Source organism: Ailuropoda melanoleuca, chromosome 12 (assembly GCF_002007445.2).
Source record: "Ailuropoda melanoleuca isolate Jingjing chromosome 12, ASM200744v2, whole genome shotgun sequence".
NCBI lineage: Eukaryota > Metazoa > Chordata > Mammalia > Carnivora > Ursidae > Ailuropoda > Ailuropoda melanoleuca.
The window spans coordinates 29782409-29794753 of NC_048229.1; the positions used below are offsets into that span (position 1 = coordinate 29782409).

Here is a 12345-nt window from a genome sequence, read left to right on the forward strand (position 1 = left end):
GGGGGAGGTGCTCCGCACGGGCAAGGTGGGCCAGTTCTGCCGGATACCTGGAGGGGGGGAGGGGGCTTCGCAGCCTGGCCACGCATGGGGGAGGGGTTGGCCAGCTCGTGGTTAAGCTGCTCGCTCACCCACAGCTCTTGGAACTGTCCTCCCCGCACACTCATTTTGTCTACCCTCCCCCAACCCCCCCAGCCCATCCCCACTCCCCCAAAGTCAGCAGTACCCTCCACTGCTTCCCATCTCCATGGCAACGGTGCAGGAGCTGGGCCTGGTGTGGGGGGGGAGGGACCAGACCAGACATTCTGGTTTCCGGTGCTGGGGTGGGAGACTGGGAGAAGAAGAGGGAGGCGGACCCCATTTGGGTCCCAGGCTTATAAGGCCACCTCAGGAGAGAATAGTGGGGATCCGGAGATGACCTCCTACCCCAGCCCCCAGACCATCACCCCACCTCTTAGCCATCCTCCCAGCCCCCCAGTCTCCCTTAGAGTGGATCCAGAGGACCAGGCAATGCCAGTCCCCCTGTCCTGTAGTGCCAGTCCTCAGATGCGCCCACAGGTTATCCACAGTCACCCCACACTGACCCAGGCCACTGCACTACTGTCACCAGGCGGCCCTCCCAGGCCAGTGTCCCCACCCACCCACACCCCTCTCAGGATGCCCCCAACAGCCTGCAGAGGCCGCAGTCTTGTGGTTCCCTTGGGGACTCCCCATGCATGATAGTCTGTCCCACGACAGCGGCATCTGAGTGTCCCTGCTCCCCTGGGACACTGATTCCCAGCAGTCCTCTGCACACGTTGTCAGCCACACTTCAGTGAAGTCACCGGTTCCACCCGCTCCTGGGCACCACTCCCGGGCACCACGCGGCCTCCCACTTCTGCCGTCCCAGGCTCACGGCACCTCTGTCTCCCCATTACTACATCCCAGCCTCCCCCCACCAGCTATCCAGGAGGAGGACGGGAGGGCTTCGGGTGAGGGGCCAGGCTGGGGCCAGGAGGGCAGGATGCCGGTGGGTCGTCCACCTGTCTGTCCCCAGCTAATTTTAGCTGCATTTTCCGTGGCCTGCCAAAGTGGGCCAGTAGTTCCCGCGGTGATTCTGCGGTTTCTGGGACACTGCCATGCTGGGTCAGCGGCAAAGTGGGGCGCAGGAGGGGTGGGGGGCTGCGAGCAGGGCCAAGGGCAGGGAAGGAGACGCTCTGGAAGCATGGCAGGGATGGGCGTGTGTGAGCCGCAGCGGCAGGAGTGTCTGGGGGTGTGTCCAGCCTCATTCCTGCCTACTTGGGGCATGTGGGGGGGTGGCGGCCCTAGAACGCTTGTCCACGTGCATGCCTGTGGCCTCCGAAGAGTCCCGGGCTCCCCATCTGACAGCTGTCCTCGGCCCCCCGGCAGCCGCCTGTGATGCTGCTGTCCCCTGTCGCCCCGTGGCCCCACGATGACCCACAGCCCCGCATCAAGCGAGGACGAGGAACGCCACAGTGCCAGCGAGTGTCCCGAGGGGGGCTCAGAGTCCGACAGCTCCCCAGACGGGCCCAGCAGAGGCCCCCGGGGGACCCGGGGCCAGGGCAGCGGAGCACCTGGTAGTCTGGCCTCCACCCGAGGCCTCCAGGGCCGCTCCATGTCTGTCCCGGACGACGCCCACTTCAGCATGATGGTCTTCCGGATTGGCATCCCGGACCTGCACCAGACAGTGAGTGATGAGCGCCCGCTGGCCAGCGGGGAACAGGGCCCCGAGCCCACAGGAGGCAGCTTCTGCTGCTGGGCGTCCTCCCCCTTGGGCCCCATTTCCAGACCCCCATATGCTTCCCCCAGGTGCCCCTCCTGTCCCCAGAATCACCCCCACCCCCTTGCCAAACCACCTCAGGCTCCTCCCTGTCACCTCCCCAACCAGAAATGTCTGCGCTTCAACCCCGATGCCACCATCTGGACAGCCAAGCAGCAGGTGCTCTGCGCCCTGAGCGAGAGCCTGCAGGATGTGCTCAACTACGGTCTGTTCCAGCCGGCCACCTCAGGCCGCGATGCCAACTTTCTGGAGGAGGAGCGGCTGCTTCGGGAGTACCCCCAGTCTTTTGAGAAGGGGGTGCCCTACCTGGAGGTGAGGCCCGCAGCCTGCCCGGCTTGGTCACAGAGGAGAGAAGGGCTGCCCCATTTTTCTCCCAGTCACGCCCTTGCAAGGGAAAACCCAGTGGGCTCTTCCAGATCTCCTCAGCATTAGCGTCAGAGAGGCCTGTGTGTGCTGCCTCTGACCAACAGAGCGGCCTTGGGGAAGTCACTTCCCTGCCCCAAGCTTCTCTTCACCTTTCAAAGTGGGAAAGGATTCACAATTACAGTAGGTGTCCTAGAACATTCTGTGCAGGGTCCAGACTCCTACTCCTCCATGTCAGGGAGGAGCCCCGCATTCCTCTGCCTACCCAGCCAAGGCTCTAGGGCTGTTTTCACTTTGACCCTGAGATGACCCCTCCTCCCCCGGCTCAAAAGGAGTCCAGCCTCCTCCCCAGGCCCCTGATTCCAAGTCTCTATGTCTCTCCCCTCATACGCCCCTGACCACAGTTCCGATACAAGACCCGGGTTTACAAACAGACCAACCTGGATGAGAAGCAGCTGGCCAAATTGCACACGAAGGTGAGAGAACCCTGCTGGCGCTTACCCCCCAGCATCCCCCCACAGAGACCCGGAACCCCCCACCGCCACTTTCCCACTTCCTCTCCCACCTCTTCCCCGCAGCCCTCCACATTCCCCAGCCCCTTCTGTTCCTCTGCCAGGGACCCCCAATAACTTGAGATGCTGCATTGCCTTTGGGACAGCCCCAAATGCCACCCCGTTCTCTCCATCATAAGCCCTTCTTCGTTCCCCTCTGTGCCCCTCATTGCTCTGCCCGGCCCACACCATTTCCCCCTGGCTCCCACTTTCTTCTTCCTTGGACTCCCCCATCTCATCGCTGGGTCCCCCATATCCACGCAGGGCCCCTGCCTCCCCCGACTTGGCCTGGACTCTGACACAGTGTGCCTCTGCCTCAGGGCTGTTTCATAGAGACCCCGCAGTCCTCCCAAACCCATAACCTAAACCTTTCCCAGATCCAGGGATGTCTCCCAGCCCCAGCCACATCTATCCACATTAACCTCCAGGCCTCCGACCATATGTCCCCTGTGTCTACCCTGGTTCCCTAACACCTGGGAGGAAGCCAGGGGGCTCCTTTAGCCAGAGGTGAAAAGAACGATTCTTGACACTTGGGAAAAAAGCCCCTGGCCCCTCCTCATCCCCCAGCCTGACCCCACCATGCATTCGTCTCTGTCCTCCCCCCAAATATTCCATCCCTCCAGACTTGGGCCATGCGCTCCAGGACCACCGGCCACATACAGCTCCCAAGAATTTCCAGTGTGGCAGGTCCAAACTGAGCCTCCCGCTGTGAGTGTGAAATGCACACCGGATTTCGAAGACTCAGTACCCCAAAAGAGTAAACTATCTCATTAATAAATTTCCTGTGGATTACCTGTTGATACGGTAATACTGCGCATATATTAGGTTAAAAAGATAGGTCATTGAGATGAATATCGGCACAATCAACAGTGCCCCTTCCTTGTTTCTTAAAGGTGGCTACTAGAGACTTTTCAGTGCCACACGTGGCTCGCTGTGTGTTTCCACCGGACAGCGCTGCTCGAGACCCCAGCTTTTCTCCCTTGCTCCCTGACTGGCCTGTCTTCTCTCTCTTGTCCATGGCTCAGACGGGGTTGAAGAAGTTCCTGGAGTATGTGCAGCTCGGGACGTCCGACAAGGTGGCGAGGCTGCTGGACAAGGGGCTGGACCCCAATTATCATGACTCGGATTCAGGAGGTAGGGAGGGAAGCGGGGGCTTTAGAAGAGATGGGGGGAGCCAAGAATGAGGCGTAAGGGCTGCATGTGACTGGCCTTTCCTGCCCCTTAGAGACCCCCCTGACTCTGGCTGCCCAGACTGAAGGCTCCGTAGAGGTGATTCGAACCCTGTGCCTGGGAGGGGCCCACATCGACTTCCGGGCCCGGGATGGCATGACAGCGCTACACAAAGCTGCGTGTGCCCGTCACTGCCTCGCTCTCACGGTGAGGTGCCAGACCCCCCGGGACCCTCCCCCAGAGTGCAGTGGTCCCCTGACAGCAGGCCGAACTGCAGCCAGTTGCCCCGGACCCACCCTCCTCCTCCCCTTCATCTCCCTGGTCTCCCCTTTGCCTCTCATCTCGCCTCCTGGATGTCCCCTCCCACGTCCCCATGGGGATGCCACTTCTGCCCTTCCCTTGGACTCCGCCCCCTTTCCCGTTTGTTCTCTCTCAAGCCTCAGGTCTTTAGATTGGTTAAAGATAGTCTCTCTTCGTGTCCCAAACACAAAGCCCCTTTCCCTAGCCTGACACACACACAGCCCCCATGGTCACTCCTCCAAGGGAATCTGAGACCCTCGGCTGACCCCCAGGCGCACCCACCCTACAGGGGATTGTCACACGGAGCTTTGCCCTGGAAGGGCCCAGGGAGATCCTAATACCTGTGCTCTCCTGCTACCCAGACATTCTGGTTCCCTTGGACCCAGCTCACCACCAACCCTGCCTCTGTCTCCCTGAAGTGTAGACCTTCCCTCGTCTGCTCCTTAAAGTGCACAGGGAGCAAGCTGCTGTGCCCCCAGATACAGACCCTCGTCTGCTCACACACACCTTGTGAACGCAGCGCCTCCCCCTGCTCCGTAACTAAAATGCACTTTCCCACACAGATGAGCCCATATCCCCGCAAAACACACACCTGGAGTCGCTTACATGGTCTTATTTTAAAATCCTCTTTCTCCCCCCCACTGCAATGGCACTCGATCCCTCTTCAGCCACAGGTCAGGAGACGCTACCCCCAGAGATATGGGGCTGTTGATAAATACCCCAGCTCATAGATGCTCCAGCTTAATGGGGCCTCTCTTCCCTTCTCCAGCTGCCCTGAAGACCCTAAATGCAGTCAGACGCCAGCCACAAAGATCTGCTTAGGCCCTTGGAATTGACAAACCCTCTAGATGTACCCCCAGTCTGCTCCCTTCCCCCGGACGGATCCTGCTCTCACCCCCACCCCTGGCCTCCAGACCTACTCTGGCCAATGCAGTAGCCATTAGCCACATGGGGCTGTTCAGATTTAGATTAATTAAAGTGAACTAAGATGAACGTTTCTGTTCCTCGGGCGCGCAGGAGCCCACATGTGGCTGCCGTGTTGAATGGTGAGGTTGCGGGTTGTTTTTGTCACTGCAAACGTTCTGGTGGCCCGCGCTGCTAAGGCTGTCCTCACGCGGCTGCTGCCATCACTCCTCTACTGATCTGAGCTCCACCGGCCTCTGTGGCCGGAGCTGTTCCTGGAGAGGGACGCCCCTGCCCTCCACGCCCTGGCCTCAGTGAGGCTGGCCCGACTCACCTTGGTCCAAGCTTGCCGTTTCCCCAGGTCTCCCTCTGCGTCCCATCCTTGGGGTCCTGGTCCCAACCACAGCTTCTGCTCGGCCGGGGGTCCTCCTGCGTCCAGACTCTGTTCTCTTATGTGGTCCCCACACAGTGCTGCTGCTAGGATGCCGCGCTGACACACCAGGCTCCTTCAAGGGCTCATCCAATGTCAGCCATGGGGGGAAGGGGCAGGCTCAAGGTCACACAAGGGCATTGTGGCAGAACCCAAAGCAGCCTTGGCCAGCGTGGGTCACCCAAGTCTCCCTGCCCCGCTGGCCCCTCAGGTCGAGCCAGTACTAGTGGGACTGTCTTCTGTCTTGTCTCCCTCCTCAGGCACTCCTGGACCTCGGGGGCTCCCCCAACTACAAGGACCGCCGAGGCCTGACCCCTCTGTTCCATACGGCTATGGTGGGGGGCGACCCCCGCTGCTGCGAGCTGCTGCTGTACAACAGAGCCCAGCTGGGCATTGCTGATGAGAACGGCTGGCAGGAGATTCACCAGGTGCTCCAGACACGGCCAGGAGGGTTTGGGGAGGGGTGTATGGAGAGGGGGGCCTGGGCCTTGATCAGAGCAAGGATCAGAGACCCTGGTGCAAAGAGCTGGGGATCCAGATGCTGGGGTCCTCATAGAGTGTGGGGGTGGGAGTAGCATGGTCTCCAAAGAGAAAAAGGTGGGAGGAGTCAACACCAGGACCTTAAGGGGGCATGGACTGGGGACTGGACATCTTGATCCCTGAGATGGCGGGGGGAAAGGTCTCTTGAGACTCTTAAGGGGCCAGGCCAGGCACCTGGGTCTTGGAATAACCCGGGAAGCCGACAGTCTGGGCTCCTGGGCAGGAATGGGGGCTGGAAGGAGAGGGAGAGGGAGATGCAGGCTTTCTTGGACTCAGGCTGTAGGATATGCGATGGTTGGGAGAGTCTGATGCAGCCTTCTGGGTTCCCTGTCCCCCCCAGGCCTGCCAGCGGGGTCACTCTCAGCACCTGGAACACCTGCTCTTCTACGGGGCTGAGCCCGGAGCCCAGAACGCCTCGGGGAACACGGCCTTGCACATCTGCGCCCTCTACAATAAGGTCTGCTCTGGCCGGGCCGGCTCGGGCCCTCCTCCTGCCCCCAGCCCCCCAGCCTCCCTGCGCCCTCTGTTCCGTCACTGTTTCATTCATTCGTTCGTTCATGCCTTCATTCATTCAACAGGTATTTACTGAGCACCTTCCCCTTGCTGAGGACCAGGTAGTGAGCGAGCCAGACAGCCCCTCCGTCAGGCACGCCTTCCCGTTACAGTCCAGGGCAGTCGGAGGGAGGTCCCAGGGAATCCAGGTCCCTCTGGGAGCCTGAATCTGGGCTTGGCCTTGGAGCTGGGGTGAAGGGGGCTCTCTGGAAAATGTGCTACCTGTGCTAAGACGAGCAGGAGTCGCTGAGTAGGAGGGGGAGAAAGGGTGTTCCAGGGAGTGGGCACAGCCTGGGCAACAAATCAGAGGGGAGAGAACACATCAGGATCGTTCCCAGAAGGGAAGGTTGCTTCCTGGGTCCCCTTTCCTGTGTGTCTCCATTCAGCTGCCCTTGGAGCACCTGCTGTGTGCTGTGTGTCTGGGGGGCGATTCAGGGGACAGAGGAAGGGCCAAACCATAGCCTGGAAGGGAACAAGAGTGTATTGCAAGTTGTAGCAATTCGAGGCTGGTGGGCAGCCCCCACCTTGGGAGCTGTGAGTGGAGGTGAGCAGTAAAGAGCTGGCAGGGGGCCTCACGAGCCAGCCCCTGTTGGGGCGGTGGCAGCCGGTTGTGGCTTTCAGCCTGCTGACCCCAGTCCTAGGCGATCCCGCGCAAGTCAGCCCCTCAGTCTTCTTCCCTGTCTTCCAGGGCTTCCTGCCCTTGGAGGGGTGCCTCAGGGACTCCGCAGAGCAGGGCTTGGCACGCTGGTGCTGGTCTGCCAACCTCTTCTCCCCCTTCCAGGAAGTCTTCCAAGACAGCCCCAGCCCCTTCTGCCTCATCAGAACTTGCAGTGCCGGGGACGTGGCAGGTAGCCACGTGCTGCCTTGTGGCAACAAGCAGTCTGCTCTGCCACGGGAGAACTCAGTGTTTGTCAAACCCAACCAACGCGGTGCTGTCACTTCCCCTCCCCGGTGTTTCTGTCTCTCCTGCTCCCTGACACAGGCCTCGTGCCCAGATTCCCCAGCTCCACAGCCCCTGCGCATCTCCTGTGGGCAGACCCCCCCCCCACAAGCCCTGTGCCCTCTCCCAGGCTCTGTCCTCTCCCTGCAAAGGCGATGACGTCAGCCGATTGTAGGGGACAAAAGACCACGTATGTTAAGCCCTCATCCCCAGAAGACAGCATTGTTAGGACATGGAAAATGTATCGTTAATTCAACAGGGAAAACTTAGGATAAAGAATTAGAGTGTGGGAGCTATTACTCTTAGTCAGATAAGCAAGTCATTTCCCTTCCTTGAGCTTCTCCTTTCTCATCCGTGCAAAGGGTCAGTAACACCTTCGGCGCGAAGGACCAAGGGCTGGATATTTTACTTGCTCTCGACATGGTGCTTCGCAAGTAGATGCTTGACAGATAGAGTTCGTTTTGTACTTCTCCCTCCCTTGTCTTCCCTCTCAGACCTTAAGCTTCCCAAGGGCCAGAGCTGGGTCTGACAGATGTCCTCGCTCTCTCCTCCCCTGGCCTCCTGACATGCCCGTCTCTCCCCTGCTGGTGAAGGTCAGGTCCATGTTTATGCTCTGTGAGCTCCTCAAGGGTGGGAGCTCAGTCTGATCAATCACTGTGTCCCAAGGCCGTAGGACGTAGTAGGTCTCGGCGCGTCTTTGCTGAATGAGGGGGTGGACGGTGAATTATGAATCAGCTACCTTGCATTTGCCCCAAGACTACGAGCTCCCCTCAGAATATTCAACAGGTGTTTGCTCTGCGAAAGACTGAATAACTGAGTGAATGAATGAATGACTTGAACAAATGAATTTTGAATGACTCGGTTCCACGTTCTTCATCCTCGTGCGTCCCCGTGCATGCTTCGTTGGTATCCACCGTGTGCCCGGATGTGAGATGAGTCAGACTCTGCATGGTGCCTGTCCTGGGGAACTGGCGGGAGTTCACCTCTGGCCCAAGGCAAGTGTGTAGACAAGGAATTGCCATGCCGTGAGATCAGTGCTAGGACACCAGTAAATCGAGGTTCTCGAGGCGTCGGGTGAATTGCTGGTTGGGCTGGCGGAGTGCTCTGGCGCTGGGTTAGGCGAGGTGGCAGTGGAGGCAGGCAGACCTGCGAAAACACGCACGTGGCAGTTAACAGTCTAATTGGGGGTCAGCGTGTACACACTTAGACACACACACACACGAACACACCCAGAAAACTAACTGAGCTTTGCTGTCCAGTGACTGGCTTGGCCAAGTGGAGCTGTGCGCCCACGAGACGTAGATGAGCCCTAGGCTTCAGAGGCCACATTTGAGTCCTAGCTGCTCCACTCTGGCTGTGTGACTCTGGGCCCAGATTTGCCCTCTCTGAGCCTGTCCTGTAGGATGGGACCATACAAGCATCCTTGGCGTGCTTGTCACACGGAGCGGGAGATGCCAAGAAGGTGCTTGGTGAATGTGGTTGAATTGCATCGGGGTTGAGCTGGGGGCCANTGTGGTTGAATTGCATCGGGGTTGAGCTGGGGGCCAGGCTGGGTTTGGCCAGGCCAAGGTAAAGGGTGGAAGACTTCAGCAACTGTTTATGAAACAGCCAGTTCCTGTGGGCCAGGCACTACTCCAGGTGGTGGGTCCTGCCACAGACAAAATCATGGCCCTGTATAAAACTCACAATGTAGTGGGGGAGAGCTGCTAAAGAGACAAGTCAAAGAGAAATGTCATTTGAGGGGACAGTGTCGTGAAGAAAATGAGTTAATGCTGGCCTAGAAGAATGCCTGGCATATAATGGGCATCATATAAATTAAAACAGGGAACAGGTTAGGGAGCTATTATTGACGAGGTAGCCAGAGAAGCCCTCTCCGAAGAGGTGGCATTTGAGCAAAAACTTAAATGACGTGAGTGAGTGAGCCATGTGGAAATCTAGGGGCAGATAATTCCAAGCAGATGGAGCAGCAGGTGCAAAGGCCCTGGGGCAGGAGCATGCCTGTCAGAGGACAAAGGAGGCTCCAGTGTGGCTGGAGTACGGGGAGTGAAGAAAGGTGGCAGAAGATGAAGTTGGTGAGGCTGGGGGGGAGCAGGGTAGACAGATCAGGTGCAGGTAGAGCTTCTAGGCCGTGGCAAGAGCCTTGGGTTTGATCCAAACAGCGAGAGGGAGTGACGTGGTTGGCATTAGGAAGGCATCGATCTGGACGCGGATGGCGTTCACCTCCCACTGCCCAACCCTGGCCCCCTCTGCCCCAGTTCCTTCTGGGTCTAGTGGAGTGCATGATAAGGGCAAAGACTCTGGCATCGGACAGTCCCTGGTTCAAATCCAACTGCTGATAGTCACCAGCTGCACGACCTGGGACTCCTTGTGATTCCTTTAGCTTCCTCTGTAGAATGGGGATAGTAATTTCCATCTCATGGAATTGTTGGGCAATACAGTGAGCTTCTGCCTCTAAAGCTCTGAGCACCTGACGTGCAACATAGGAAGCCCTCCTTGCTGCTTGGGTTGGTGGCTCTCAATTGCCACAGCCCGGCCCCCAGTGGACATGGAGCACTGTGTGTGTAGCGGGTCTTGGTTTTTACAGCTGGGCAGGGGAGTGCTACTGCCATCTAGTGGTAGAGCCTTGGGATGCTGCTAAGACGGGACAGCCGCCGCTGCAAAGATTTATCTGGCCCCAAATGTCAGCAGCGCTGAGGTCAAGAAACCCTGCTTCCGGATTAGCGCCATCCAATAGACTACAACACGGGTCACACGGGTCATTTTAAGTGTCCCAGGAGCCGCGTTAAAAAAAAGAGTAAACAGGTGACGTTAATTTTTGTAGCATATCTTATGAACCCATGGTTTCCAAAAATATTATCATGTCAACATGCAAGCGATATAACAGTTATTAGAAATATTTAATTTTTTCTCCAGCTAAGTTGTTGAAATCTGGTGTGTATTTTACACGCACGGCTCTTCTCAGTTTGGACCGGACCCATGTAAAGGGCTCTTGAGCCCCATGTGGTAAGTGGCTGCTGTCCTGGGCGAGGCAGGTTTAGAGCAGGTTGTTCCCGAAGTTCTTAGCCCGGTGCCTCTGTCTGCTCATGACCTTCACGGTTGTCCTTTGTTTTGCCCTCTGCCACCGGCCATCGTCGCCATCACCCGCAGGAGACCTGTGCTCGGATCCTCCTCTATCGAGGGGCCAACAAGGATGTGAAGAATAACAATGGACAGACCCCCTTCCAGGTCTGGGGCTCTGAGGGCTGGTGCGGGGCACGAAGAAGGCAGGGGATGAGGAAGGTGGGACAGGTAGGGGTGCTGGCGGAGAAGCTGGTGGTCTGGGAGATGAGGGAGGGGAGCAGTTGCTGGGAGATGAGGTTTGGGGGGCAGGGGTGGGGAGCAGCGGGCCAGGGACCTCACCGTGCTTCCCGCCCTCTCCCTCTGCTGCCTGGGCCACCCCACCTCCCTGTGCCCTCTCCCTCCAGGTGGCAGTGATTGCTGGGAATTTTGAATTGGGGGAGCTGATCCGAAACCATCGAGAACAGGATGTGGGTGAGCAAGTGGGAGGTGGGGCTAAGGGGAGACCCTAGGATACTTGGGGATGCATGGTGGGACTGGGGAGTCAGCGGACTGAGTAGTAGTAGGGGGAACGATTCTAGGCCCCCACTCTCTCTCATGTTTATCTTTCTCCCCTCATGCCTCTCCCCCGTCCTCCCTTGCCTGCATGCCCCCTCCACCTGCCTGTCTCCCCTGCCCCTGCTGCCCCCTGCCACTGTGCCCTCTCAGTGCCCTTCCAGGAGTCCCCCAAGTATGCAGCCCGGCGACGGGGACCCCCAGGCGCAGGGCTGACAGTGCCCCCGGCACTGCTTCGGGCCAACAGTGATACCAGCATGGCCCTGCCTGACTGGATGGTGTTTGCCGCCCCGGGGACCTCGTCCTCTGGGGCCCCTGGCCCTACCTCAGGGCCCCAGGGCCAGTCGCAGCCCTCGGCTCCCAGCACCAAGCTCAGCAGTGGGACTCTCCGAAGTGCCAGCAGCCCCCGGGGCGCCCGGGCCCGCTCCCCATCCCGCGGGAGGCACCCCGAAGAGGCCAAGAGGCAGCCCCGTGGACGGCCCAGGTAGGGGAAAGCTCAGCCCTGGTCCCACAGACCCTAACCCAACCAGATCCTATCCTCGGAGCCACAAGTCCCCCCACCCAGGCTGGCGCCCCATCCACCCCAGACACTGGTCCCACCCTCAGGCCTCCAGATCTCTCTCCCGCCCTCTGAGGAAGAGAGGGCATTGTAAGACCCAGTCTTGCACCCATCCCCAAATGTCCCAGTTTAGCCGAGCACCTGCTCGATGCCAGGGGCCAGGGGTGGGGTGCCCAAAAGAAATGTTGGTTCCAGCCCCTGAAGACAGACAGACAAACAGACAGGGCAAGGTGAGAAAAAGCCAAATGGGGTGGGAACAGACGAGGGACTTGGGGAAGGGTGTCTGAGCTTGGAGATGAGGCCAGAGGAGGGGTGGGGGAGTGGAGGAACCACTCAGTGTAGGGGGGAGTACGAGCAGGGGGTATTCTGGGGGTAAAGAGGCCAGGCTGGATAGAGGAGGGTGAGAAGGGGACTGTGGCTGGCCAGTATGTCCTGAGGACACGGGAGAGTGAAAAATCACGCCGGGCTGGGCATGGCAGACAGAGGAGTTGGACCTGCCTCAGGAGGAAGCTGGGAGTCGCTGAAGGCTCGTGAGGGAGCTGAGAGATGACACAGTCAGAGCTCCGCTTCAGGAAGCTGAATCAGACACAGCATGCAGGGCCGTGGGAGGGGCAGAGCCGGAAGCCAAGAGGCAGAGGAGGGGGCTGG

General features: G+C 59.1%; 1 protein-coding gene across 1 annotated transcript in view; it reads left to right on the forward strand.

The window, feature by feature from the left end:
* Window positions 1-1138: 1138 nt before the first annotated feature.
* Window positions 1139-12345, forward strand: part of SHANK1 (SH3 and multiple ankyrin repeat domains 1) — a 42180-nt gene continuing 30973 nt past the window's right edge. The window contains 10 exon segments of the mRNA XM_034638973.1: window positions 1139-1684; window positions 1886-2089; window positions 2545-2616; window positions 3717-3825; window positions 3917-4068; window positions 5755-5922; window positions 6375-6491; window positions 10674-10751; window positions 10991-11057; window positions 11292-11622. Coding sequence (XP_034494864.1) covers window positions 1430-1684; window positions 1886-2089; window positions 2545-2616; window positions 3717-3825; window positions 3917-4068; window positions 5755-5922; window positions 6375-6491; window positions 10674-10751; window positions 10991-11057; window positions 11292-11622 — 1553 coding nt within the window. The 5' untranslated portion in view covers window positions 1139-1429.